The 27,388-nt window shown below is 49.1% G+C and overlaps 1 protein-coding gene across 1 annotated transcript in view; it reads left to right on the forward strand.

The window, feature by feature from the left end:
• The window catches only part of LOC130131663 (Krueppel-like factor 7), a 60,561-nt gene extending 51,581 nt beyond the window's left edge, over window positions 1-8,980 (forward strand). The window contains exons 3-4 of the mRNA XM_056301439.1: window positions 21-144; window positions 8,739-8,980. Coding sequence (XP_056157414.1) covers window positions 21-144; window positions 8,739-8,790 — 176 coding nt within the window. The 3' untranslated portion in view covers window positions 8,791-8,980. The remainder of the gene's footprint in view (window positions 1-20; window positions 145-8,738) is intronic.
• Window positions 8,981-27,388: the final 18,408 nt, after the last annotated feature.

Genomic DNA, 27,388 nt, shown 5'->3' on the forward strand with positions numbered 1-27,388 from the left:
GTCTGTCCTCCGTCCCCCAGGTGAGAAGCCCTACAAGTGCTCATGGGAGGGCTGCGAGTGGCGGTTCGCCCGGAGCGACGAGCTGACGAGGCACTACCGCAAACACACCGGTGCCAAGCCCTTCAAGTGCAACCACTGTGACAGGTACGTACAGTGGCGTTTTTTGTGGGGGACAAACTTAGGACCCCCGTTGATTTAGAATGACACCGTTGTCCATCCATCACCAATTACAGACACGTCAGTATGCAAAAGTAAAAAAAAAGGCTTGCAGAATATAATGAGGGTGCAGGTCTGTTTGCAAGAAAAAGCAAAATGTTAGCATGCACAGCAGTCATGGTGCACCAGCGACACGACCATCAGGTCTGGTGTGGTGCCACACGGCACAATGTGATGCCGTCGTCGCATGGGGAGTGTCTGTAGACCAGAGAAGTGCAATGGAATTGCAGGCATTTCATTCAGTTTCATTTCCTTTTCTTCAATTCTCAAACATCGTTCAGTCAGCAGGGATGAAGTGTAGACGTCCAGAGAGCTGCCCGCCGGCAGTCAGCTTCAGTAACATACTGTTCGTCACCAGAGAGCCGCCCGCCGGCAGTCGGCTTCAGTAACTTACTGTTCCTCACCAGAGAGCCGCCCGCCGGCAGTCAGCTTCAGTAACATACTGTTTGTCACCATAGAGCCGCCCGCCGGCAGTTGGCTTCAGTAACTTACTGTTCCTCACCAGAGAGCCGCCCGCCGGCAGTCAGCTTCAGTAACATACTGTTCGTCACCAGAGAGCCGCCCGCCGGCAGTCAGCTTCAATAACTTACTGTTCCTCACCAGAGAGCCGCCCGCCGGCAGTCAGCTTCAGTAACTTACTGTTCGTCACCAGGGAGCTGTCCACCGGCAGTCAGCTTCAGTTACTTACTGTTGGTCACCAGAGAGCCGCCTGCTGGCAGTCAGCTTCAGTTACTTACCGTTCCTCACCAGAGAGCCACCCGCCGGCAGTCAGCTTCAGTAACTTACTGTTCCTCACCAGAGAGCCGCCTGCTGACAGTCAGCTTCAGTAACTTACTGTTCGTCACCAGAGAGCCACCCGCCGGCAGTCAGCTTCAGTAACTTACTGTTCCTCACCAGAGAGCCGCCTGCTGGCAGTCAGATTCAGTAACTTACTGTTCGTCACCAGAGAGCCGCCCGCTGGCAGTCAGCTTCAGTAACTTACTGTTCCTCACCAGAGAGCCGCCCGCTGGCAGTCAGCTTCAGTAACTTACTGTTCCTCACCAGAGAACCGCCCGCTGGCAGTCAGCTTCAGTAACTTACTGTTCCTCACCAGAGAGCCGCGCGCTGGCAGTCAGATTCAGTAACTTACTGTTCCTCACCAGAGAGCCGCCCGCTGGCAGTCAGCTTCAGTAACTTACTGTTCCTCACCAGAGAGCCACCCGCTGGCAGTCAGATTCAGTAACTTACTGTTCCTCACCAGAGAGCCGCCCGCTGGCAGTCAGATTCAGTAACTTACTGTTCCTCACCAGAGAGCCGCCCGCTGGCAGTCAGCTTCAGTAACTTACTGTTCCTCACCAGAGAACCGCCCGCTGGCAGTCAGCTTCAGTAACTTACTGTTCCTCACCAGAGAACCGCCCGCTGGCAGTCAGATTCAGTAACTTACTGTTCCTCACCAGAGAGCCGCCCGCTGGCAGTCAGATTCAGTAACTTACTGTTCCTCACCAGAGAACCGCCCGCTGGCAGTCAGCTTCAGTAACTTACTGTTCCTCACCAGAGAACCGCCCGCTGGCAGTCAGCTTCAGTAACTTACTGTTCCTCACCAGAGAGCCGCCCGCTGGCAGTCAGCTTCAGTAACTTACTGTTCCTCACCAGAGAGCCGCCCGCTGGCAGTCAGATTCAGTAACTTACTGTTCCTCACCAGAGAGCCACCCGCCGGCAGTCAGCTTCAGTAACTTACTGTTCCTCACCAGAGAACCGCCCGCTGACAGTCAGCTTCAGTAACTTACTGTTCCTCACCAGAGAGCCGCCCGCTGGCAGTCAGCTTCAGTAACTTACTGTTCGTCACCAGAGAACCGCCCGCTGGCAGTCAGATTCAGTAACTTACTGTTCCTCACCAGAGAGCCGCCCGCTGGCAGTCAGCTTCAGTAACTTACTGTTCCTCACCAGAGAGCCACCCGCCGGCAGTCAGCTTCAGTAACTTACTGTTCCTCACCAGAGAGCCACCCGGTGGCAGTCAGATTCAGTAACTTACTGTTCCTCACCAGAGAGCCGCCCGCTGGCAGTCAGCTTCAGTAACTTACTGTTCCTCACCAGAGAACCGCCCGCTGGCAGTCAGATTCAGTAACTTACTGTTCCTCACCAGAGAGCCGCCCGCTGGCAGTCAGCTTCAGTAACTTACTGTTCCTCACCAGAGAGCCACCCGGTGGCAGTCAGATTCAGTAACTTACTGTTCCTCACCAGAGAGCCGCCCGCTGGCAGTCAGATTCAGTAACTTACTGTTCCTCACCAGAGAGCCGCCCGCTGGCAGTCAGCTTCAGTAACTTACTGTTCCTCACCAGAGAGCCGCCCGCTGGCAGTCAGATTCAGTAACTTACTGTTCCTCACCAGAGAGCCGCCCGCCGGCAGTCAGCTTCAATAACTTACTGTTCCTCACCAGAGAGCCGCCCGCTGGCAGTCAGCTTCAGTAACTTACTATTCATCACCAGGAAAGAGGAGAAAAAAGAAAACATCTACTCAAGAGTATAACCCTGCTTTGATTCAAATCAGTATTTCAGCCAGATCAGGTCTCAAAGGCATAATATTATATTCCACACATTTTCCCAAATATATTCCACCCATTTTTCCCAGTGAGCTACAAGTGTTTCCATCGTTAAACTTGGAAAGAAAGTTACCTCTTCCATTACATTATATGAATCTCCACCCTCACATCCATCTGTTTATGGTCGGTGTGTCAGGCGTCAACCCCGTCTCGCTTAGAGCTTTTTTTTAATTGCTGCTGGCCCATGAAATATTCTTTTTGGTTTTTTGGGATTTCCCCCCCCCATTTTTCTCTCCTATTGTATCCGGGCAATTACCCCACTCTTCCGAGCCGTCGCGGTCACTGCTCCACCTCCTCTGCTGATCCGGGGAGGGCTGCAGACTACCACATGGCTCCTCCCATACATATGGAGTCACCAGCTGTTTCTTTTCACCTGACAGTGAGGAGTTTCACCAGGGGGACGTAGTGCGTGGGAGGATCACGCTATTCCCCCCAGTCCCCCCCCCCCCGAACAGGCGCCCCGACGGACCAGAGGAGGCGCTAGTGCAGTGACCAGGACACATACCCACATCCGGCTTCCCACCTGCAAACACGGCCAGTTGTGTCTGTAGGCACACCCAACCAAGCCGGAGGTAACACGGGGATTCGAACCGGCGATCCCTGTGTTGGTAGGCAACAGAATAGACCGCCATGCCACCCGGACGCCCTTCAGGTGTTTATTTGACCTGCTAAAATATCCACTTGATATATTGATGGGATTAACTTGTGAACAGAGCTAACGGAGGGGTTAAACACCATCCTGACACCAGAAGATCACAAGTTTGATCCTCTGTAAGCGGTTGAAAAGACAAATCTGTCTTAAACCCCCTCAAAAACCCGTCCTTTTCCAACCTGAAAATACACATGCAGCTCATCTCCAGCCTTCCCATACTGCCGGCTGGTTCATGAAAGGTGTCAGAACGTGTTTGAATATGGAGGAAGTGCTGCATCCTATCAGTCACGATGCCGGCCGTCAGGTGTCAGCGTCACGACGTCAGGTGTCAGCGTCACGATCATGGACCAGAGCTTTGATTTTTACATTTCATTTCACAGCATGGCGGATTTCAAACAAGGACTTGCAGCACATTAAGTTGTGAACATGAGTCCTGCAGGAAGCACTAATGGCGTAATGTGAGTTGAGACGTATTTACAAGTGTCTCGTTCTCTTTGATAAGACCGTCTGAGATTTCTGGCCCGGCCTGCTAATTAGCAGCCACGCCTGCTATTTTCTGTGGAAGCAAAGCCAAATGTAAATTGGCAGGCTGGCTGAGTGCGGCTCCGCTGACAGAGTCATCAAGCCCTCGGCAGCCATTATTATTAGCTATAAAAAGATGAGCTTAAGCTGGGACGGAGTCAATGCTCCCATTTAAATAATCGCCTCCTGTCTGTGATCCGGCCCCTCACCGACACCTCCGGGACCTCGCACAACATTGTCTACAGGAGCCATGGCAGTGTGTGTGTGTGTGTGTGTGTGTGTGTGTGTGTGCATGTTTGTCTTTTCTGGATTCACTTGGATGCGTGTGTGTGTGTGTGTGTGAGTTTGTGTGTGGTGTGTGTGTGTGTGTGTGTGTGTGTGTGTGTGTGTGTGAGTTTGTGGGTGGGTTTGTGTGTGTGGTGTGTGTGTGTGTGTGTGTGAGTTTGTGGGTGGGTTTGTGTGTGTGGTGTGTGTGTGTGTGTGTGTGTGCGCGTGTGTGTGTTTGTCTTTTCTGGATTCACTTGGGTGAATGTGTGTTTGTGTGGGTGTGTGTGTGTGAGTTTGTGTGTGGTGTGTGTGTGTTTGTGTGTGTGTGAGTTTGTGGGTGGGTTTGTGTGTGTGGTGTGTGTGTGTATGTGTGTGTGTGGGTTTGTGTGTGTGGTGTGTGTGTGTCTTTCTGGATTCACTTGAGTGCGTGTGTGTGTGCGTGTGTGATTTTTGTGGATGTGCATTTGTGTATATGTGTGTGTGGCTTTTGTGGATTTGTGTTTTTATGTGTGTCTGTCACATTGTGATCAGGTTTCTGCAAGCAAGTACAGCGTGGCCTGGTGTGTGTTTGTGTGTGTGTGTTTGTGTGTGTGTGTGTGTGTGTGTGTGTGTGTGTGTGTGTGTGTGTGTGTGTGTGTGTGTGTGTGTGTGTTGTATTCTGTCAGCAGATTTGGTTTTGTTGTGTTCTGTCATCTTGTGATAGTTTTAATATCTTAACGAGACGAGCTGGAGTGAATAAATTATTTAACAAGGAAAAAACCTTGTCTTGTCTCCCTAATCTGGTCTCAGCTGGACAGACAGTAAATACAGTACACCCCCCCCACCCTCCACCCCAACTCCATACCCCCCCCATGACCAGACCCCCCTCCGGGAATCTCCCTAATTCAGGCTCCGTCCTCCGTCATGTGTCATGCCCCCACCCGTCCCCACCCGACCCAGCCATTCCCCCTCCACACACACACACACACACGGTCCAGCCTCCACCCTGCTGTGAGGAAGGAGGAGAAGAAACAGGAGGAGACAGAGATGAAGGGGTGAAGGGTAGGGGTTGGGAGGGGGGGGTGAGGGGGGGGAGAGACAGACCTGCGGTGTGCCAGCTGGTGTCATGCCCCCAAGTCGTGACTCATATTTTACCATCTGTCTTGCTGAACGCACACTCACACACACACACACACACACACTCTCACACAAACAGACACACACAAACACACACGCACACAAACACACACAGAAAGACACACACACAGAAAGATACAAGCGCACAAATGTTGGCAGAAAGGCACACAAGCAGACACACACACACACAAACAAATGTAGAAATAAACACCCACATGTTTTGAAAGACCCCCCCCCCCATGCACGCAGGTGTGACAGCGAGACAGATGAGTGGTGGCTCATCTCAATGTGACTCCCCGTCTGCCTTGACAACACTGATTCATGCCGACATGTCAGCCAGCAGCCTCTGTCTCGGCGGAAAACACAAACTGGTGTCAACGTGAAAAAAGTCAACAGTTGCAGTACCGAGACACACAGGCAGACTGTAATCCAGCACCGCCCGCCCCAAACCAGCCGGCAGGAAAACAGCCCAGCGCCGAGACACGCAGGCGGACTGTAATCCAGCACCGCCCGCCCCAAACCAGCCGGCAGGAAAACAGCCCAGCGCCGAGACACGCAGGCGGACTGTAATCCAGCACCGCCCGCCCCAAAACCAGCCGGCAAGAAAACGGCCCAGCGCCAAGAGACGCAGGCGGACTGTAATCCAGCACCGCCCGCCCCAAACCAGCCGGCAAGAAAACGGCCCAGCGCCAAGAGACGCAGGCGGACTGTAATCCAGCACCGCCCGCCCCAAAACCAGCTGGCAGGAAAACAGCCCAGCGCCGAGAGACGCAGGCGGACTGTAATCCAGCACCGCCCGCCCCAAAACCAGCCAGCAGCAAAACAGCCCAGTGCCGAGAGACGCAGGCGGACTGTAATCCAGCACCGCCCGCCCCAAAACCAGCCGGCAAGAAAACAGCCCAGTGCCAAGAGACGCAGGCGGACTGTAATCCAGCACCGCCCGCCCCAAAACCAGCCAGCAGCAAAACAGCCCAGTGCCGAGAGACGCAGGCGGACTGTAATCCAGCACCACCCGCCCCGAAACCAGCTGGCAGGAAAACAGCCCAGCGCCGAGTGATGCAGGTGGACTGTAATCCAGCACCGCCCGCCCCGAAAACAGCCGGCAGGAAAACAGCCCAGCGCCGAGACACGCAGGCGGACTGTAATCCAGCACCGCCCGCCCCAAACCAGCCGGCAGGAAAACAGCCCAGCGCCAAGAGACGCAGGCGGACTGTAATCCAGCACCGCCCGCCCCAAACCAGCCGGCAGGAAAACAGCCCAGCGCCGAGACACGCAGGCGGACTGTAATCCAGCACCGCCCGCCCCAAAACCAGCCGGCAAGAAAACGGCCCAGCGCCAAGAGACGCAGGCGGACTGTAATCCAGCACCGCCCGCCCCAAAACCAGCCGGCAAGAAAACAGCCCAGTGCCAAGAGACGCAGGCGGACTGTAATCCAGCACCGCCCGCCCCAAAACCAGCTGGCAGGAAAACAGCCCAGCGCCGAGAGACGCAGGCGGACTGTAATCCAGCACCGCCCGCCCCAAAACCAGCCAGCAGCAAAACAGCCCAGTGCCGAGAGACGCAGGCGGACTGTAATCCAGCACCGCCCGCCCCAAAACCAGCCGGCAAGAAAACAGCCCAGTGCCAAGAGACGCAGGCGGACTGTAATCCAGCACCGCCCGCCCCAAAACCAGCCAGCAGCAAAACAGCCCAGTGCCGAGAGACGCAGGCGGACTGTAATCCAGCACCACCCGCCCCGAAACCAGCTGGCAGGAAAACAGCCCAGCGCCGAGTGATGCAGGTGGACTGTAATCCAGCACCGCCCGCCCCGAAAACAGCCGGCAGGAAAACAGCCCAGCGCCGAGTGATGCAGGTGGAATGTAATCCAGCACCACCCGCCCCGAAACCAGCTGGCAGGAAAACAGCCCAGCGCCGAGTGATGCAGGTGGACTGTAATCCAGCACCGCCCGCCCCGAAAACAGCCGGCAGGAAAACAGCCCAGCACCGAGTGATGCAGGTGGACTGTAATCCAGCACTGCCAGCCCCAAAACCAGCTGGCAGGAAAACAGCCCAGCGCCGAGTGATGCAGGTGGACTGTAATCCAGCACCGCCCACTCTAAAACCAGCCAGCAGGAAAACAGCCCAACGCCGAGAGATGCAGGTGCACTGTAATCCAGCACCGCCCGCCCTAAAACCAGCCGGCAGCAAAACAGCCTAGCGCTGAGAGACGCAGGCGGACTGTAATCCAGCACCGCCCACTCCAAAACCAGCCAGCAGGAAAACAGCCCAGCGCCGAGAGACGCAGGCGGACTGTAATCCAGCACCGCCCACTCCAAAACCAGCCAGCAGGAAAACAGCCCAACGCCGAGAGATGCAGGTGCACTGTAATCCAGCACCGCCCGCCCTAAAACCAGCCGGCAGCAAAACAGCCTACCGCTGAGAGACGCAGGCGGACTGTAATCCAGCACCACCCGCCCCTAAACCAGCCGGCAGGAAAACAGCCTAGCACTGAGAGACGCAGGCGGACTGTAATCCAGCACCACCCGCCCCTAAACCAGCCAGCAGGAAAACAACCTAGCGCCAAGTGATGCAGGCGGACTGTAATCCAGCACCGCCCACTCCAAAACCAGCCAGCAGGAAAACAGCCTAGCGCTGAGTGATGCAGGCGGACTGTAATCCAGCACCACCCGCCCCAAAACCAGCCAGCAGGAAAAGAGCCCAGCGCTGAGAGACGCAGGTGGATTGTAATCCAGCACCGCCCGCCCCAAAACCGGCGGTGTGAGCGATGTGTATCTGTGTGTGTGTGTGTGTGTGTGTGTGTGTGTGTGTGTGTGGTGTATTTTGTTTGATTTTCTTTTCCGCCCTGTTTCAAAAGATCCATCTGCAGGCTGTCTAGTAATTCATGGCACAGCTGAAGTCATTAGCGGTGCTGCTGAAAGTGCTGATTATGAATTAGTTACACATATACTAATTGCGTGTGCATTCGTGGCTCGGCGCTCGCTAGCTACAAGCAACATTTAGCTCTATTGACTAAACAAACGTCTCTCCTCTGCAGTGGTTGCACGCTAACAAGCTCTCCCTCTCCCTCACTCTCTCCCTCGCCCTGCCTCTCCTTCTCTCTCTCTTGCTCCCTCTCACTCATTCGCTCTCTCTCACTCTCTCTCTCGCTCTCCCCCCTCTCCCTGTCTCTCTCTCCCTCTCTCTCTCACGCATTCTCTCGCCCTCTCCCACACTCGCTCTCCCTCACGCTCTCATTCTCCCTCCCTCTCTTTCTCTCTCTCTCTCCCTCACTGTCTCCCCCTCACTTTCCCTCTCCCTCACTCTTTTTCTCTCTACCTCACTCTCTCTCTCTCCCTCACTGTCTCTCCCTCTCCCTCACTCTCTCTCTCCCCCGCCCTCTCTCTGCAGGTGTTTCTCACGGTCGGATCACTTGGCGCTCCACATGAAGAGGCACATCTGAGGCGGAGGAATTTGAGCGAGGTCAGCATGAGCGGAGGAGAGGAGAGAGGAGGATGGAGGTGGAGAGGAAGAGCGAGAGAGCATTATCTACACAAACACACACAAACACACGCAAAAAGCAACGAAAGGAAAAAAACAAAAACAAAAAAAACCTCACAGACCCAAAAACACCGTTACTGAGAGACCCACACAGTGATGGGTATTATGGACCCTGGTCTCAATATAAAATATCCCATGAAGCCATTGTGGAACATGAGGAAGTGAGGGGGGGATCACCACACACAAACACACACACACACACACACACACACACACACACACACACACAAACTGTGTCTGTCGATGGACTCAACCAGACATACAAGTAAACAGCTAGATAAACAGGCAGATAAACAGGCAGAAGATGGTAAACATCTCTGTCAATTTGTGCTCCTTGGCGTGCTCTGTGACTCAGCATCACCTCCCGGCGTCCGACTGTCACCTGCCGTTACACAGAGAAACACACCTGTGTGGATGAGGAGATGTCACAGAAAGACAGCGCGGCGGACAGCCTGCCCATCATGGACAACTGTCTGGTGTCTGCAGGGGTCGTCATTGTAACCCTGATCGGCCGGTCGAAGTGGAGCAGTCGTAAATTCAGATCACTGTCGGGATTTCTGTTTGTACATTGAACTTGTCCGCCATTTTGGAGTGCAGCTCGTAGCCTGGAGACGTTTGGGAGCACACCACAGGTTGATCGAGACGTCCACAACTGCAGCAAAGTGAATAAGGAGACCAGGCGAGACAGCCGGCTTCTGCTCTGCGCGGTGATAACTTCTCATCCTCGGACATGCCACAGCCTTTAAAATAGCCAAAGGGTTAACCATTTTGAACGCACGAAAGACAGTACTTGGCAGTTTTTCCATCATCTCTGTGGCATCTGCCATCAGAAGACGTTTGCAAAACCCCTCTTGACGTGTTTTGCTCGGTTGCATTGGTGTTTGAATGCTCTCTGGGTGGAGCAGGGCGCAAGGTTGGACTTTTGGCCATGGCAAAGACGGTCATCCTGAGGGTTGGCATGCTTTCAGTGAACACTGTCCATCCACAACTGATGCCGGATGAGGCTATTTAATCAACTCTGCGAAAAGACAGTTAACTCCTGGAACGTCTGGTGAAACGTCTTGGACGCTAACAAATGCTAGATAGCTCTTAGACTTTTTCTCCTCTGTTGGATCTTGGCTCTCACGAGCACGGCTACTCTTAAAAAAACTGTTGCACAATTGACTCTTTGGAAACTTTTCTGTTTTGTAAAAAACATCCTCCACCGTCTTGAGCTGGAAGACAATTTGGGACTCACCATATGTTGGCTTTCCCACGCCACGAAGTGTGTGGACCGCCACATGCACAAAGTCAAAGCAGCTAGCTGACTGCGATAGCGCACAGACAGCAAATGAGATCATGAAGTATGTCAAGGTTATACCGTCTTTGGAAAAAAAATTCCCTATTTGTTAAAGGAAAAACCTTTTGAGAACCCGTTGGAAGCTGATAGAGCAAAACAAAAGTGTCCAGATGCCTGAAATGATCTCTTCTGGGTTGTTAGAGTGATTGGTATCTGTCTGGAAATCCGGATCAAAGAGGGTTTTTCCTGTTCACAACACCCACACCAAATTCTACCAGTTAAACCCATTATCCAGAGGTCTTATCGCGGGAAAAACAAGTGCCGCGTTGCTTTGCAGAACTGGCCCCTCGCTATTCCAGATCAGTCAACATTCCTGCTAACTTCCTAACCATTCATGTGCGAGTGCAGGTTTTTCCCCGAGTAGACACGGAAGGATTTGTACGATGGTTATGGGGCACTAATGTCACATACAATCAATTGGGTGGCTCGTCCGGGAGCAGATAAATGTGAATGTATCCATTGTAGTGTTTCCATGTCGCCGTGCTCATGGAAACGCTTCACAGGGGTGGCTGTGGTCGAACATGGTGAGAGCGCACCCGGCGATAGCGTGTTCGCTTGTAGTTAACACTTTTTTCGTAGAGAAATAAACAGTTGTACTTTACAAAAATGCAAATGGCCACTTAGAGCAAATGCACACGGCCGGCTATTAGGTAGTGACTGACTTTTTTCCTTTCTTTCTGGCAGCTTTTGAAAACCGCTCGGGCAGTTACACACTTTTATGGTTCCACTGTTGCCCAGCAGACAAATGACAAGTTAGGTCGACAGCTGAGTTGCCTAAGTAACCACTTTGCAGAGGCGGGGTTTAAACGAGACTGGGCGGGGCTATGTTGAGGACTCCGCCTCCCTCGGTCAAGGTAACTGCCCTGCCAGTTTATGAAAGAGGATGCATACACATGAACAGACATGCACACACACACACTGTATATAAACATTCAAACATATACACATGCATAAATACACTCAGACACACGTACCGACACGTACTCTGTCTTTTCCGAAGGTCTGACTGATAGGTCATGTCCTGTATTGACTGACACACTCCATCTTCCAGCTGTGGCCCCACCAAGTGTGTTAGCATCTTGCTACTAGCTAGCGACCCCTGCCTCACACAACTGGTTTCCGTGAAAAAGAGAGGTAAGGGTGAACAAAGCCAAGTATCTCAAGTACCTGCCAGATCGTTTTTTGCAAAGACCAAAAATTCACCCATTGATGTAGACACAGATGGGGGCACACCGAACCCCAAGATACCCACAGGCTATCACTAACTCACTGGCAATGCTAACAATCCCGTAGTGTGTCTGTTAGCATTAAATGTCATAAGTCACTGCCAGTTTTATAATCCCCCTGACGGAGGGAAATGATGTAAAACTAAACGTGGCTAGCGTCGTGTCAGAAAAACTACAATTTGCCTCACAGACTACTTTAAATGGGAGTTGGAAGAGCAGCGAGCAGCGTCTCTCTCTCTCCACGTCACCGAAAGACGACTCAGAGAAACGTGGTCCAACCTGTGAGTTTAGATTGTATCATCAACGGCAGCTCTATTTGGGTGTGTCAGTATTTCACCGAGCACTCTCCCGTTGAACTCAATGGTCGTGAATGTGTGGAAATCTGAATGTGATATATGTTCACTGCAACTTGGGAGCTTTGCTTTTACTTTTTATGTTTTGATTTGCTCAAAATTTTAATTTGCTCAAATTTGATATTTTAATTTTCTCGGCGAACAGCTGGGGTTTGAACTTTGATGCCGAATGTGTCGTGTTTTACATGTTCTTTTAGACTGTAAACTGACTCAGTACACACTGCAAAAAAAAAATCCATTTTATCCGTCTTAGAATATTGTTTTTCTCAAGGAGACAAGTAGAGTATCGTATACGCAACATAGCTCTTCACCAAATCACACAGCGAGTCTCAAAAACAGGACACGTGAGTCAGAAGACTCGTTAAATTGTCATTTCTGCTCGCTTAGCTGGCCTTGCATTGCAGCCGGTTGGATTAGTCTCACTGCACAGGCAGGTTTCCTCCACTTGTTTCAGGAAAAATAAGATTTTAAGCGACCACGCGAAACCAAATGATCTCTGAAGATGGATTTTTTTATTTTATTTTATTGTTTTGCTTCGATCGGAAGTGTCAGAACAACAGGACATTTTAGATATGATGTGGTATGATAATTTATTGTGTCTTATCCATAATGTAACACATAAATAAATTGGGATTGCTCATAAGTAGGTTGGGAATTTTCAGATGGGAAATTCAAAACGTGAATGTGTCACCTGGAAACGCCCGTGTCACAGCGTTCCTGGGCCGTGGTTGATGGTTGTGTCATCTTTAATGAATGATTGTGAATTCTGCTGTGCCTGTGTGTTTCCTCTGTCTGTATTTGCACTCTGAATTTTGAAAGTCACTTGCATATCCAACATTTTCTGTCTGTCTTATACACCACAACTCACAAAGTACCCCGAGTGATGACAATACTGTCTGTGTAGTGGCTTTTTTCTCAGTACATATGCACATGAAAAGCATGCAGTTCCCACCACCAACCCACCCCAACCCCCTCCTCCAGTGCGCGTGCACACACACACACACACACACACACACACACACACACACACACACACACACACACATATTAAAGGCATACATATCTACGCAAGCATCTAAACATACTCACGCACATGCATATTTAAAGCATACACACACAAGCATCTAATTTTACACGTGCACACACACACATATTTACATGCATCCAGACACAAGCACCTAAAAAGACACATACTACATGCAGATATGAACACACACGCACACACACACACACTCTAACATTTGAACACATGCAAACAAGCAAGCAGTCACAAACACAAGACACACTCATGCACACACACACCACATGCAACATGCACAGATAAACACACAAGCACCAAAGTAGCCACACAAATACCTACACACACACATAAACACACATATGTGTGTGTACGAACTTAGGTATACAAATAAACACACACATAACACACACATGCACACACACACCCTCTGCGTTCCCTGCATCTCCATGTCATTCTGCCTTTGTGAGCGTCTCAGATCCACACACACTGCTGCAGCTCCCCCCCCTCCCCCCGCTCCCCCGGCTGCGGCGAGCGGAGGGGAGCTGCATTACTATGTGCCACACCACCTCCTGTTTCCACCAGGTCCTGAATTTCAAATCAAACGCACCCTTTCTCTACCAGCGTCCCCCCCGCCCTCCCCCCAGCTCCTTACACCTCCTCTCCCTGAATCCCTCCTCTCTGATCCTTTTCAACCCCTCCTCCTCCTCCCTGCACTCCCTCCCCCTCCCCCTCCTTATCCACCTTTCTCTTCTTTTCCCTTGATTCTATCCTTTCTTTCGCTGTATAAAGTGTTTCAAATTTATCATTTGTATATTACGATGAGTATGAGTACGATAATGTTCTTTATTATTGGAAAAAAATGAGAAAAGCTTTATTTTTGTTACTGGTTTGTTTCATAATTCCTTTTTTAAATTGGTATTGTAATATCTCTATGCAAGGAACTGTCCGGTGAATCCTTTTTATTTAAGATTGTAATTATGTGTAATAAATGGTAGAAACAGTTTGGCGTGGAGTCTTCCTCATGGTTCTTGGCGGGTCTGTTGATCAGCGTTGTGTCCATCGACAGCATGTGACTGTTCATCCATCGACAGCTTGTGACTGTTCATCCATCGACAGTATGTAACTGTTCATCCATCGACAGCTTGTGACTGTTCATCCATCGACAGCATGTGACTTCATCCATCGACAGCATGTGACTGTTCATCCATCGATAGCATGGGACTGTTCATCCATCGACAGCATGTGACTTCATCCATCGATAGCATGTGACTGTTCATCCATCGACAGCATGTGACTGTTCATCCATCGACAGTATGTGACTGTTCATCCATCGACAGCATGTGACTGTTCATCCATCGACAGTATGTGACTGTTCATCCATCGACAGCATGTGACTTCATCCATCGATAGCATGTGACTGTTCATCCATCGACAGCATGTGACTGTTCATCCATCGACAGTATGTGACTGTTCATCCATCGACAGCATGTGACTGTTCATCCATCGACAGTATGCGACTGTTCATCCATCGACAGCATGTGACTGTTCATCCATCGACAGCATGTGACTGTTCATCCATCGACAGCATGTGACTGTTCATCCATCGACAGTATGTGACTGTTCATCCATCGACAGTATGTGACTGCTCATCCATCGACAGTATGTGACTGTTCATCCATCGACAGTATGTGACTGCTCATCCATCGACAGTATGTGACTGTTCATCCATCGACAGCACCGCTCACTCTACCAGCAAAAGTTGTGTGTTTCTCCAACTTGCTAATAACTTTAATGCAAATCATCACATGTTGCAGAACGGCAGCAGATGAAGGGTTGTGCAGGTGTCCTACGCCGTCTGTCCACACCTGAACATCCGTCAGAGAGATGGAGAGAGTCTGTCAGCCGCCCGTCCACGTTCACTTCAGTCACGGTGTGTTGCTCTTTTGGTTCAGCTAAAGGACACGTTTAATACTGTGTGGATGAGAAGGGTAGAAACACACACATCTACGCATGCACACACACGCACGCACACATGCATGCACGCAGACACACGTGCACACACATATGCAAGCACATGCATGCATACACAGAGACGGACACACACACACCCCATGAGCTCTTAACAGGAAGTTAAGACGGAAGAATCAGTTGATCACGTGATTAACTTTCCACAGCGATTTCATCCCGTTTCATGGTCAGCTGATAAAAACTTCATCCAGCTCAAGCGGGCATCAAACGTTTCTGCTGTTTTGAGAGATTTTACTCGATATTTACCATTTTTCCTCAAGCCTTTTTTTAAAAATTCGAAACAACAAAATTTGCATGAAAACACTCGCGGTGATTGAAAGCCCAAAGCAGGCGGGGTGCGTTCCTAAAACCATCGGCTGTGTGTGATGAAGAAGACTGATGAAGACTCGGCACTCCGGAGCTTCGCTGTATGTAGGGACGGGAACGGGTTTCCCCTTTCCCCTCCAGCCTTCCGCGGACGGAAGAGGTGTCAGAGCAGTCCCGCTGTATGGCTGCCTGATCGGGGGGGGGGGGCAGAAGTCCTGTGCTGTAGCTGAACGCTCCGTCTCTCTGCGGGACACGTGGCGTCTTAATTACATCTGCAACCGACCAAGGTGATGACTTATACGCTATTCCTGCCTTTTGACCGTGACTAGCTGATAAAAGGTTAATCGAATAACTAATGGCTAATTAGGGAGTAATTACTCGGTGGTAAATGGCCCTATGCAGTGTATTAATTCTCCTTAGGTCTGCCAGCGAGAGACTCCCAAAAGGTCCTTTTTTTGTTTCGTTTAATGCTCCCTAATTGAAATGGGCTCCCTCATCAGGCGGCTTACCCGTATCTGTCCAACTTAATGTTCTGTTATCGGTAATTACAGGCGGCCGCGTAACGCGCTATCTACCTTGCCCCACCTCGTGTTTTCATCTGCAGGACAGGTTATGAAATTAGACGCGAAGGGGCCATTTTTCACCCTGTCCGGTGAGCACGCCCCGATCATCGCTTCCACTTCCTCCGGCGTGGTCGGGATCATAACGCGTGGCGCGAATGGAAACGAACGGAGGCGGACGTCAGAGCGAAACGACCGGAAGTTGTGAAGGAAAGTGCAGAGAGATGGCGACCGGAGCAGTCGTGTTTTATTGCACCTGAGCGACATTTAGGGGTTACCAGGAAAGTGTAGAGATCGGGGCGATCTCCGCAGAGTCGATGCAGCATAGCTGTAGTCCGCGGCAGCCATACCAGTTTCCGGTTTATTGCCGTACGCTATCGTCAATATTGTTCGCGATTCCTACAAGACTGACCACGGATAAATGGCAACGACGTGTACAGAATTACAAGGGTGAGTAATTAAGCTTATATTCTAGCCTAGTTTATAGCCTAGCTTGATGTCTGTAAACTTGTTTTTCGAAGTAGAGTTCGTAATGTAACCGGTTATTTTCTTGCCCGGTGCGGGATTCGATACGGGGTGTACTGCACCACAAGGCGACGTCACTAACCGCTCTCAGACCCGTTAGCTAGGGGCTAATGTGTCTTATTAGGAGTTTACAGTAATTACTCGCCCTTGTACTTGTGGGCGTAACTTGACATGTACAACTTGAAACTTTTCATCCGTTTGCTGGTGGTTGCAGGTGAAAGTGCGGCTCTGAAGTTTTATTATTTGATGGCGCCCTTACTCATTGTATTACGGTCCATTCGGATGTGACGTCGCCACGTTCTCAGTGTGCGATATGTTGTAAGTGTGCGACAGTGTGTTGTAAGAGTCGGCAGTAGAGAGCTAAGGCCTGCTGTCCTGCTGTATTTGCCTAAATAAATATGCCTAACGTTAAAGGCTAAAGAGAAAACAGTCAAGCTTTGCTTATCCTCCATACGCAAATAAGAAGACTGGGCACCCCAGCTCAACAGCGGCCGTGGTAAATCGTGTAGGCATCGCGAACAATATGGCGATGGCAAAAAAAAAAGCATTGGCGATGGCATACGGCAATAAACCGGAAACCGGTATGACTGCCGCGGTGGAAACCGTAAGTCAGCGGGCTACAGTTATGCACAGATCCTAAAAATCTTCATAGCTGTAGTTTTATGGAGGACGGACGTTGTTATGATACAGGTCATGGTTTCAGCACCGAAAAGCGGATTATTACAAAAACAGGTGACGACGGTTCACCCGAGCGTCTACCTATTAACCACAATGAAACCGGAACTCCCCCGCAACGGAAGTATTACGTCACAAAATTGAGGCCTAGGCGGCGATCATTACAAAAGGCGGAGACCTCTTTCCGCTCGGGCGCTCGTGCGTGCGCACAAACGCCAACCTCGGATGGCACGAGCGCTCTCCGAAGCGGCGGGAGGGCGCGCGGTACGTACAGCCTCATCTGTATGTACGCAGACTAGTGGTGGCCATCACATGATGGACACGTTGCCGCCGGTAACAGCCGTCATCATGATACCCAAATTACCTTTATTTTGGTTACATGCTCAGTAGTATAACGTCATAACACCTGCGTACACGCGCACACACACACACACACACACACACTCTCGCCTTTGTAAATTTCAACACACACACACACACACACACACACACACACACACACACACACACACACACTCCTTTGTAAATTTCAAACACACACACTCTCTCCTTTGTAATTTTACTTGCTTTCTAATACACTTTGACAGCTGCTGAATAAAGTTAAGCCTACACACAGAGACTCGGGGTAAAGAGATGGAATTTTTTTCCAGCTAATTACGTTAGCTGGATAATGGCAGTGATGGGGGGTATGGGGGGGGTACACACTTGTTGTGCTCCTGAATACGTTCAGGATTACAGAGTAATCCCGCCCCTTCCCGTTATTCATTCCCCTCGTATGCACCGTAACCACATGGCATCTAAATCTAATATGGGAGCTGCAATAGAGACGGCGTGGTATCAGCCTCTCTCTGAACATTATATGTTCAGATGTACATTATATGTTTATCTGAACACATGATGTACATCTCATTCACTATGTTGGCTGTTCTTCAAAAGAGTTGCACAATTATCATGAGTACACACTCATGCTTTTAACCAGGATGGTGTCTGTGGAGTACAAACCCTGGAGTCCTCTATCTGCCTGTATCTAGTGCAAGGGCGTCGGAACCGGGGGGTGGGGGGGTGGAGGGGACAAGTCCCCCTCAATGTAGGGGGGGGCGAAAAAGTCCCCCCCCTAATAAACAAGAACATCCACTACTAGATATATGTATAAATATATACTATGGTATTGGACATATACTCCCAGTATGTGCCAGCATTCATGTCATTCCCATCTCTCAATATGTAAAAGTATTAGTTATTAACAACAACAACAAACCCCCCCCCCCTCCCCATGTCTTTGGTACGGGCGGCGGCCTGCTGAGCCGTGACTGCGGTGATGTGGCGGTGGCACTTACAACTTTTCAAGGATTAATGCAACAGTCGTCATCATCATCATCATCATCAGCAGTTCCGTAACCTATGGAGGTTGTAGCGGCACAGCCGATGCCTCAACAAGTCTCTTCCACCGTTCCCTATCCATCGCAGCTCTCCCCGCCTCCACTACGCTCATCTGTAGCCGTTCTCCGATGTTGTTTACCCAGGTTTTTCTCGGTCTCTCTCTCTTTCTAGTCCCTTCTACCAGGTCTTGCAGGGTGTCCTTTGCAAGTGTCATTTCTGTTCGGCAAACGTGCCCAAACCAGTTTAATTTCCTTTTTTTACCATTGTCAGTAAACTACTACTACTACTTTCGGCTGCTCCCATTAGGGGTCGCCACAGCGGATCATCCGTTTCCATTTCTTCCTGTCTCCTGCGTCTTCCTCTGTCACACCAGCCACCTGCATGTCTTCCATCACCACATCCATAAACCTCCTCTTTGGCCTTCCTCTTCTCCTCTTCCCTGGCAGCTCCATATTCAGCATCCTTCTCCCAATATACTCAGCATCTCTCCTCCACACATGTCCAAGCCATCTCAATCTTGCCTCTCTTGCTTTGTCTCCAAACCGTCCAACCTGAGCTGTCCCTCTAATATAATCGCTCCTAATCCTGTCCTTCTTCGTTACTCCCAGTGAAAATCTTAGCATCTTCAACTCTGCCACCTCCAGCTCCGCCTCCTGTCTTTTCGTCAGTGCCACTGTCTCCAAACCATATAACATAGCTGGTCTCACAACCATCTTGTAAACTTTCCCTTTAACTCTTGCTGGTACCCTTCTGTCGCAAATCACTCCTGACACACTTCTCCACCCACTCCAACCTGCCTGCACTCTCTTTTTCACCTCTCTACTGCACTCCCTGTTACTTTGGACAGTGACCCCAAGTATTTCAACTCAAATGCCTTTGTCACCTCCACTCCTTGCATCCTGACCATTCCACTGTCCTCTCTCTCATCACGCATAGGTATTCTGTCTTGCTCCTACTGACTTTCATTCCTCTTCTCTCCAGTGCATACCTCCACCTCTCCAGGCTCTCCTCAACCTGCACCCTACTCTCACTACAGATCACAATGTTATCCGTGAACATCATCGTCCATGGAGACTCCTGCCTGATCTTGTCCGTCAACCTGTCCATCACCATTGCAAACAAGAAAGGGCTCAGAGCCGATCCTTGATGTAATCCCACCTCCACCTTGAACCCATCTATCATTCCAACCGCACACCTCACCACTGTCACACTGCCCTCATACGTATCCTGCACCACTCCTACATACTTCTCTGCAACTCCTGACTTCCTCATACAATACCACACCTCCTCTCTCGGCACTCTGTCATAAGCTTTCTCTAAATCTACAAAGACACAATGCAACTCTTTCTGGCCTTCTCTATACTTTTCAATCAACATTCTCAAAGCAAACATCGCATCTGTGGTGCTCTTTCGTGGCATGAACCCATACTGCTGCTCGCTGATCATCACCTCTCCTCTTAACCTAGCTTCTATTACTCTTTCCCAAATCTTCATGCTGTGGCTGATCAACTTTATACCTCTGTAGTTGTTACAGTTCTGCACATCGCCCTTGTTCTTGAAAATCGGTACCAGTATGCTTCTTCTCCACTCCTCAGGCATCCTCTCACTTTCCAGGATTGTGTTGAACAATCTAGTTAAAAACTCCACTGCCATCTCTCCTAAACATCTCCATGCCTCCACAGGTATGTCATCAGGACCAACTGCCTTTCCACTCTTCATCCTCTTCATAGCTGCCCTCACTTCCTCCTTGCTAATCCGCTGAACTTCCTGATTCACTATCCCTACATCATCCAACCCTTTCTCTCTCTCATTTTCTTCATTCATCAGCCCCTCAAAGTACTCCTTCCACCTTCTTAGCACACTCTCCTCGCTTGTCAGCACATTTCCATCTCTATCCTTGATCGCCCTAACTTGCTGCACATCCTTTGCAGCTTGGTCCCTCTGTCTAGCCAAGCGGTACAAGTCCTTTTCTCCTTCCTTAGTGTCTAATCTGTCATACAACTCACCATACGCCTTTTCCTTTACCTTTGCCACCTCTCTCTTTGCTTTACGCTGCATCTCCTTGTACTCCTGTCTACTTTCTTCATCTCTCTTACTATCCCACTTCTTCTTTGCCAACCTTTTCTTCTGTATAATTTGCTGTACTTCCTCATTCCACCACCAAGTCTCCTTGTCTTCCTTCCTCTGTCCTGATGACACACCAAGTACCTTCCTAGCTGTCTCCCTCACTATTTCTGCAGTGGTTTTCCAGCCATCTGACAACTCTTCACTACCACCCAGTGCCTGTCTTAACTCCTGCCTGAACTCCACACAACAGTCTTCCTTCTTCAACTTCCACCATTTGATCTTCGGCTGTGTCTTCACTCGCTTCCTCTTCTTGGTCTTCAAAGTCATCCTACAGACCACCATCCGATGCTGCCTAGCTACGTTCTCCCCTGTCACCACCTTGCAGTCTCCAATCCCTTTTAGATGGCGCCTTCTACATAAGATATAGTCCACCTGTGTGCACTTTCCACCTCTCTTGTACGTCACCCTGTCACCCTGTCACCATTGTCAGTAAACTATTGTAGTGAATTCGGGGGACAACGCAACCACGGGAACTGCCGCGGCCGGGAAGCGAACCCGTATCTCCCACACCGCAGGAGACGTCGCTAACCGCTCGACTAAAGGGTCAGACCCGCCAGCCAGCGGCCAGCGTGTCTACTTAACCATGCACGTTACACTATCATGGTGTCCAACAGCTTCCTTAACTCTGTTCAGCACTTCAATGTTGGTGACGTGCACTGTGTATGGGATCTGCAGCATTCTTCTATACGCTCTAAGTTCAAAGGCTTGCATTTTTTCTCTCCATAGCTTTTGTTAGGGTCCCGGATTCTGCACTGTATAGAAGAGTTGCTGTTATGATGTTGCGGAGCAGTTGCATTTTTGACTTCATTCCAAGGTTTTATCTTCCCAGCTCGTGTCCGATCTTCTGTCTTCGTAAATTGCTGATCCGAGATATTTGAAAGACGAGACTTCCTCGGGTTTTTCGCTGCCACCAGTGATTTCCATGTTCTGCTCTTCAATCTCTTCAGTCTCCCTCCTCGGTTGATCTTTTGTTGTCATGATTTTGCTTTTTTGAGTACTGATCAACATACCCATGTCCTTAGCCGCCTTGTCCAGTCTTCTGGTTATTTCAGCTAGTTCTTCCCTGTTGCTGGCAATTAGCTCTATGTCACCTGCAAAGCGAATGCTGGAGATTTTTCTTCCGCTGATTGTGAGGGTTGGTTCAAAACCTTCCATAGCGCTGGTGACGATCTCTTCAAGGAATACATTGAAAAGGCACGGTGACAATAAACAACCCTGTCTCACTCCTACTGTTGTAGTGAACCAGTCGCTGAGTGTGCTGTCCACTTGCACAAATTCCCTCTCAAACAAAGTGTACTGACCCATTTTTAAAAGATAAACACGTCGTTATGATGAAACCTGAGGTTGAAACATATGTATTTAATTAAGTAAATGTGTTTTTCCTAACTCCTGTCAATGCTAGTCAGTGGGCGGGAAGGCTAACTTTAGCTAGCAGAGATGTTGTGATGGTCACATGCAAATAAATTCTAAAGGTTATAACGTTAATACGGAACGGCTTACGTGAACCTTATTGTGAATACAATGTTTTATATAGCATGTACATTCATGTCAGAGTACTGTGTTTTCTATAGTATTCACATTCATGTCAGAGTACTGTGTTTTCTATAGTATTCACATTCATGTCAGAGTACTGTGTTTTGGTAGTTTGGTAACTTCACAATGTGTTGACCAACTACCATAATTGGCCTCAGTGATGTAAAGATGTCAAGGCTTTATGTGTTTGTCTCAAAGAGCTCAAAAATGGTTAATTTAGCTGCCGAAATTAAAAAATAACAATAATCTTCCGGGAGAGGCCTTATCATATGGCCATGAAACACCGTTTTCTTTGCTGGAAACTGTTATAAAATGGCAGTTTAAAACCGTTCTTTCCCCCGGGGGAGCATGCCCCCGGACCCCTTGACAGGGTTTTGTCCTCCCCAATATAAAACTCTCTGCTATGCCCTTGATTCTCGTGTGTGTGTGTGTGTGTGTGTGTGTGTGTGTGTGTGTGTGTGTGTGTGTGTGTGTGTGTGTGTGTGTGTTAGTGCATGGCCCATTCTCTATAGTTTAGCACTTTTTATCTCCATTAGCTGTTTTCAGCAGCCTGATTTAGTACCCCCACACACTCTATCTATCTATCTATCTATCTATCTATCTATCTATCTATCTATCTATCTATCTATCTATCTATCTATCTATCTATCTATCTATCTATCTATCTATCTATCTATCTATCTATCTATCTATCTATCTATCTATGTCTGTCTCTATCTATCTATCTATCTATCTATCTATCTATCTATCTATCTATCTATCTATCTATCTATCTATCTATCTATCTATCTATCTGTCTGTCTCATGCAATTATGTATCATGCAAACAGAAAAACAGATGGCGGGAGGGATGGAGGGATGGATGTGTGCAGAATACTCTGCAGGCTCACTGTCTTGCTTGTAGGCCGTCTCCTGTCTAGACTATTCTCTTCAACACAGAGACACCTCGGCACATTGAAAGAAAAGGTCAGTTTATTTCAGAACACATAACCGACTCAGTCGTGCCCTCGAGGGTCAACGGGAACGCTGCTGCGACCACGCCGGGTTCATGCAACGACGGCGGAAGAAAAGAAAGTCTTCTCCAGGCAGCGTGGTTATTCAGCTAAACAGACAAAATATAAAGCCTCTCTTTATTTGCAACAGAAGATTTCACCAGGGAAGCTGCCAAAGCCTGTGGGTGTCTTGTCGGCGTCTGGCAGCCATATTAGTGGGGGTGGGGTTGGGGGGGGGTTGTCATATCAGGCAGAGTTTCGATGCCAACGTACCACGAGGCAACGCCGAGAGTTAAAAAGCCTCCTCCACACAATCTCACCCAGCGCTGGCCACACCCTCAACACACTCTGCTGCTAATTTGGATAAGATGACAAGCCTTTACTGACACACACACACACACACACACACTCATAGGGGCTACATAACAAGAGACAAATGTTTTTGCACAAAAGGAGAAGGCGTGTAAGCTCGTCTGAAACGTCTCAAGAATTCCTTGTTCAAATGGCCGTGCAGAGTGGGATTCATCTCCAGTGAGACGGATTTGTCCCAGGAGGGTTCGAGCTGCGGCGGATGCTTTGGTCCCCTGCCATGGACAACCGAGGGGCTTAGGTATTTCCAATTACAGGGAATGTGTGGAGGGGGGTCCTCGGTGAGGCCTAATCACGCCGGCAGATTCAAAGAGGCATCCTCATCAAGGTTTCATTAATGCACCTGCTTGTGAGGCCCAACACCAACACTGCCCCCCCCATAACCCCACCCACCACCTCAACATCCACCACCCCAACCCACCCATCATGCTGAGACAGCCTGTTGTCAAAGAATGGCTGCCATTCACCTTGAAACCAAATACACCTGCACCGCCATCTTCTTGACCAGTAGAATCAGAAACCCTTTGTCGTTTCATTTCATGTACTTGCATATCCAAAAACTACAAGAACACACATATCCAAACTAACATATATATCTAAACTAAACAAAAACGTCACTGTCCAGGGGAACGAACACCAGCCAGGATGACTGTCAGAACTGCTGGTCTGCATGGGCTAGCAGTTAGCTTAGCCTGCCTTGCTTCTGTTTTCTGTCAGACCGCCCTCGATGTTTCCTCTTCGGGCACAGCTCCAGGCAGGGCCGTGGTCCCTGGGCCCACAGGGACACCAAGCCCTCCCAGCCGATCCAGCACCAGCTCTCAAATGGAGACAGACCTAGACGTGGACAAAGACACTGCGTGGACGGTACTGGGTAAGGCTGCTGAATCAGAGTGGATGTCCTCAACTATGTCCTTATTCATTAGTACACTGAACCACATTGTGTACATAGTATGACAGTACACTGGCAAACATGGTGCTTTGGAAAGTGAACAAGTTGTCTATATGAAGGTTCTCCTCCGTGTGTGTGACTCTGCAGACACCTGGAAGGCCAGTGAGAAAGCACAATACAGACAGCCACTGGCACTCTACAGGAGACATGCATTATGCAGGATCCCCCCTCTCTCGCTGTCTCTCACTGTCTCTCGCTCTAACTCTACCCCCTGCTCTGCGGTAAAAATAGATCAACAGACCTGAGCGTTGGGCTTTTCGATGCTTCTCACTTTCACTTGGATCTCACCAGGTGCAGCAATTGTGACTCCTGCGGAAGAAGAGGGAGTGTGTGTGTGTGTGTGTGTGTGTGTGTGTGTGTGTGTGTGTGTGTGTGTGTGTGTGTGTGTGTGTGTGTGTGTGTGTGTGTGTGTGTGTGTGTGTGTGCTGGTGCATGTTGATGTGGTTGTCAAGATGTGGCCAGCTCAGTGATGCACAGACACTCAGACTGAGAGATAGATCAGCAGTTTGATATCTATCTATCTATCTATCTATCTATCTATCTATCTATCTATCTATCTATCTATCTATCTATCTATCTATCTATCTATCTATCTATCTATCTGTCATTATAATGAGTCTGCCTGCATCATGAAGTAAGTAATATGTGTCCAGGTGTATGTACAACTGTACATAGGTGTGTGTGTGTGTGTGTGTGTGTGTGTGTGTGTGTGTGTGTGTGTATGTGTATGTGTGAGTGTGTGTTGATATGCATGTCAGTGCAGTTCATTGGGAGTGCGCTGGCTCATGTGTAAGTATCCAGCGTCTTTATGACTGTGTGCTCATGCACGTCCGCGGGTCCACGTAAAGGTCCCCCCGTTGCATACCGCGGCGGCTCCCCGAAGTCCATTGATCCGTATCCATGACCACTGAGGCCCCCGACTCCTCTCTGATCACATCCCTCCGCTAATTAAACCGGCCGGCCTAATGAGGTCGTGGCGATAACAAGGTGGGGCGGGAAAGGTCACCGCATCACGCTCGCTTGGGCTCCGTGCCGTCAATAGTGAGGAAAACCACCTTGAAGACCAGGAGGGAGCCACCTTCTGCACTTCCTTGTTCTCGAGAGCGGTCGATTACGCCGGGACGTTGAGACATTACAGTGGTGCAGGAGGCCGTTACTCCTTTAGAGTCTGGCGGCTTGCATGTGAGGCCTGGACGGCTAGCAGCCGAGCAGCTCGTCTAATCTCCCCTGTAAAAGACTCGGAGGCGATAATAGATAGAAACAGCAGAGGCACGGAGCTGAGGAGACGAGAGCAGGGTCTGTTCAAATATTTCTCTGTTTGATGGCTGATATGGGAGGAGAGGATTGTCTCTTTTAAAAGGGAGCAGAGTGTGGATGTATTCACAGAGACTCACGGGCCCAGATACTGTGACACTTTGATGCAGGTGCAGTCACACACACACACACACACACTTGCACACACGCATGCACACACACGCATGCACACACACGCATGCACACACACGCCTGCACTCGTGTGTGAATGCATACGTGCGTGCGTGCGAACAACCCATATATAGTATCTGGCCCTCTCATCATTTATCTCGGAGCAGCAGAATCAGGATAGATCGGTTCAATTAGGTTGGCCTTTAATGTGATCTGTTTAATCCATTTCTATCATCAAAGCCAATAGCTACCTCTCTGCACAGAGAGCAGGATTAGCGCTCCGAGTGCACCTCGGTTTGAGAAGCGGAGAACAACTCGGCCGTAAAATCGACGTCCAGGTCTCGGTGGTTTACAACTGGCGGTGGAGAAAAACAGAAGGTCTCAAGTGAAGCTTTAACGGGTGAAGATTTAAGATCTTCATATCCTCGCGAAAATTGCAAAGGCTGTTTGGCACAATACAAGACCGCTCCATAAAGAGGCGAGGGAGTATTTGTTAAAGTTAAGGCTCTTTGTCCCCTTTTGTTCTCTGGCCTTGATACCTGCAGACACACTAGAAGCTTCCACCTTTGGTTTGTTATATTCTTTCTTTTTTATCTTCGAGTCAGAGTGAAGATGAAACACAAGTATTTTCTAACATCACATTACTTCCTCATGCATGTTTTGTCTCTTTCGACTGAAAAAAATCAGTGTAAGAGGTAGAATTCAGTTTTTCTGTTTGTCTTTTTGAAAGAGCTCCTCCAAGTTCAGTGTCTCACACAAACATTTTTTTCTAATGTTCAAGATGCCATCAGACACTCATTTACATACAGCTAATCAGATCAGACCATCAAAATATGAAACCCCGCCCAGCTTTACTACCAACCCTTGCTTGTACCTGTCACTCAAAGGTCAGTTCATGAATATTAATGAGGACCAGACAGAACGAAAATTTGATTGAGGTGATTAATACTGAAAGACAGAACTTTTTTGATACGAATAGTGAATCAGTTGAGTCCTTTGCAACAGGCTGGGGAGTATACAAAGCTACATGCAGGCAGTGGCTCATTACTTTTATGACTAATCAGAAAAAAGCAAGAGACAAAAAAATTAAACGATTGCACACAAAAAATTATCTGAATTGGAGGCAGCGAACACAGCGAATCCAAAGAGTGATTAGTTATGTTGAAAACCAAGTTAGAAATCAAAAACTTGTATCTTTTAAAATTAAAAAACTTTGAACAAGGCCGGAAGACTGTTGGGCTGTGGGCTTCAAAAAGTGAGGACTTCTCGTCTTATTCCTGTAATTAAATTGGAAAGTTGTGAAATATTAAAATCCCCTCAAGACATCAATAAAAGATTCAAAGAATATTATAAAACACTATATTCTTCAGAGGTTAACCCATCACCTGATGATTTAGAAATGTTTTTCAGTAATATAAATTCCCTACTTTATCCAATGAAAATAGCGAAAACATTGAAAGACCAATTTCTCAAGCTGAGATTTTAGCTGCCATCAACAACATGGCCAGTGGTAGTATCAATTTCTATACCATTGTTATGCCGATGACACCCAGCTGATCTTGTCCTGCCTCCCTCTGACACACAAGTAGAGACACACATTGCTGCGTGCTTGACTGACATCTTGGAGTGGATGGCGACACACCACCTGAAGCTCAATCCAGACAAGACAGAGCTGATGTTCTTCCGGGGAAAG

This window comes from Lampris incognitus, chromosome 21, assembly GCF_029633865.1.
Source record: "Lampris incognitus isolate fLamInc1 chromosome 21, fLamInc1.hap2, whole genome shotgun sequence".
Taxonomy (NCBI): Eukaryota; Metazoa; Chordata; class Actinopteri; order Lampriformes; family Lampridae; genus Lampris; species Lampris incognitus.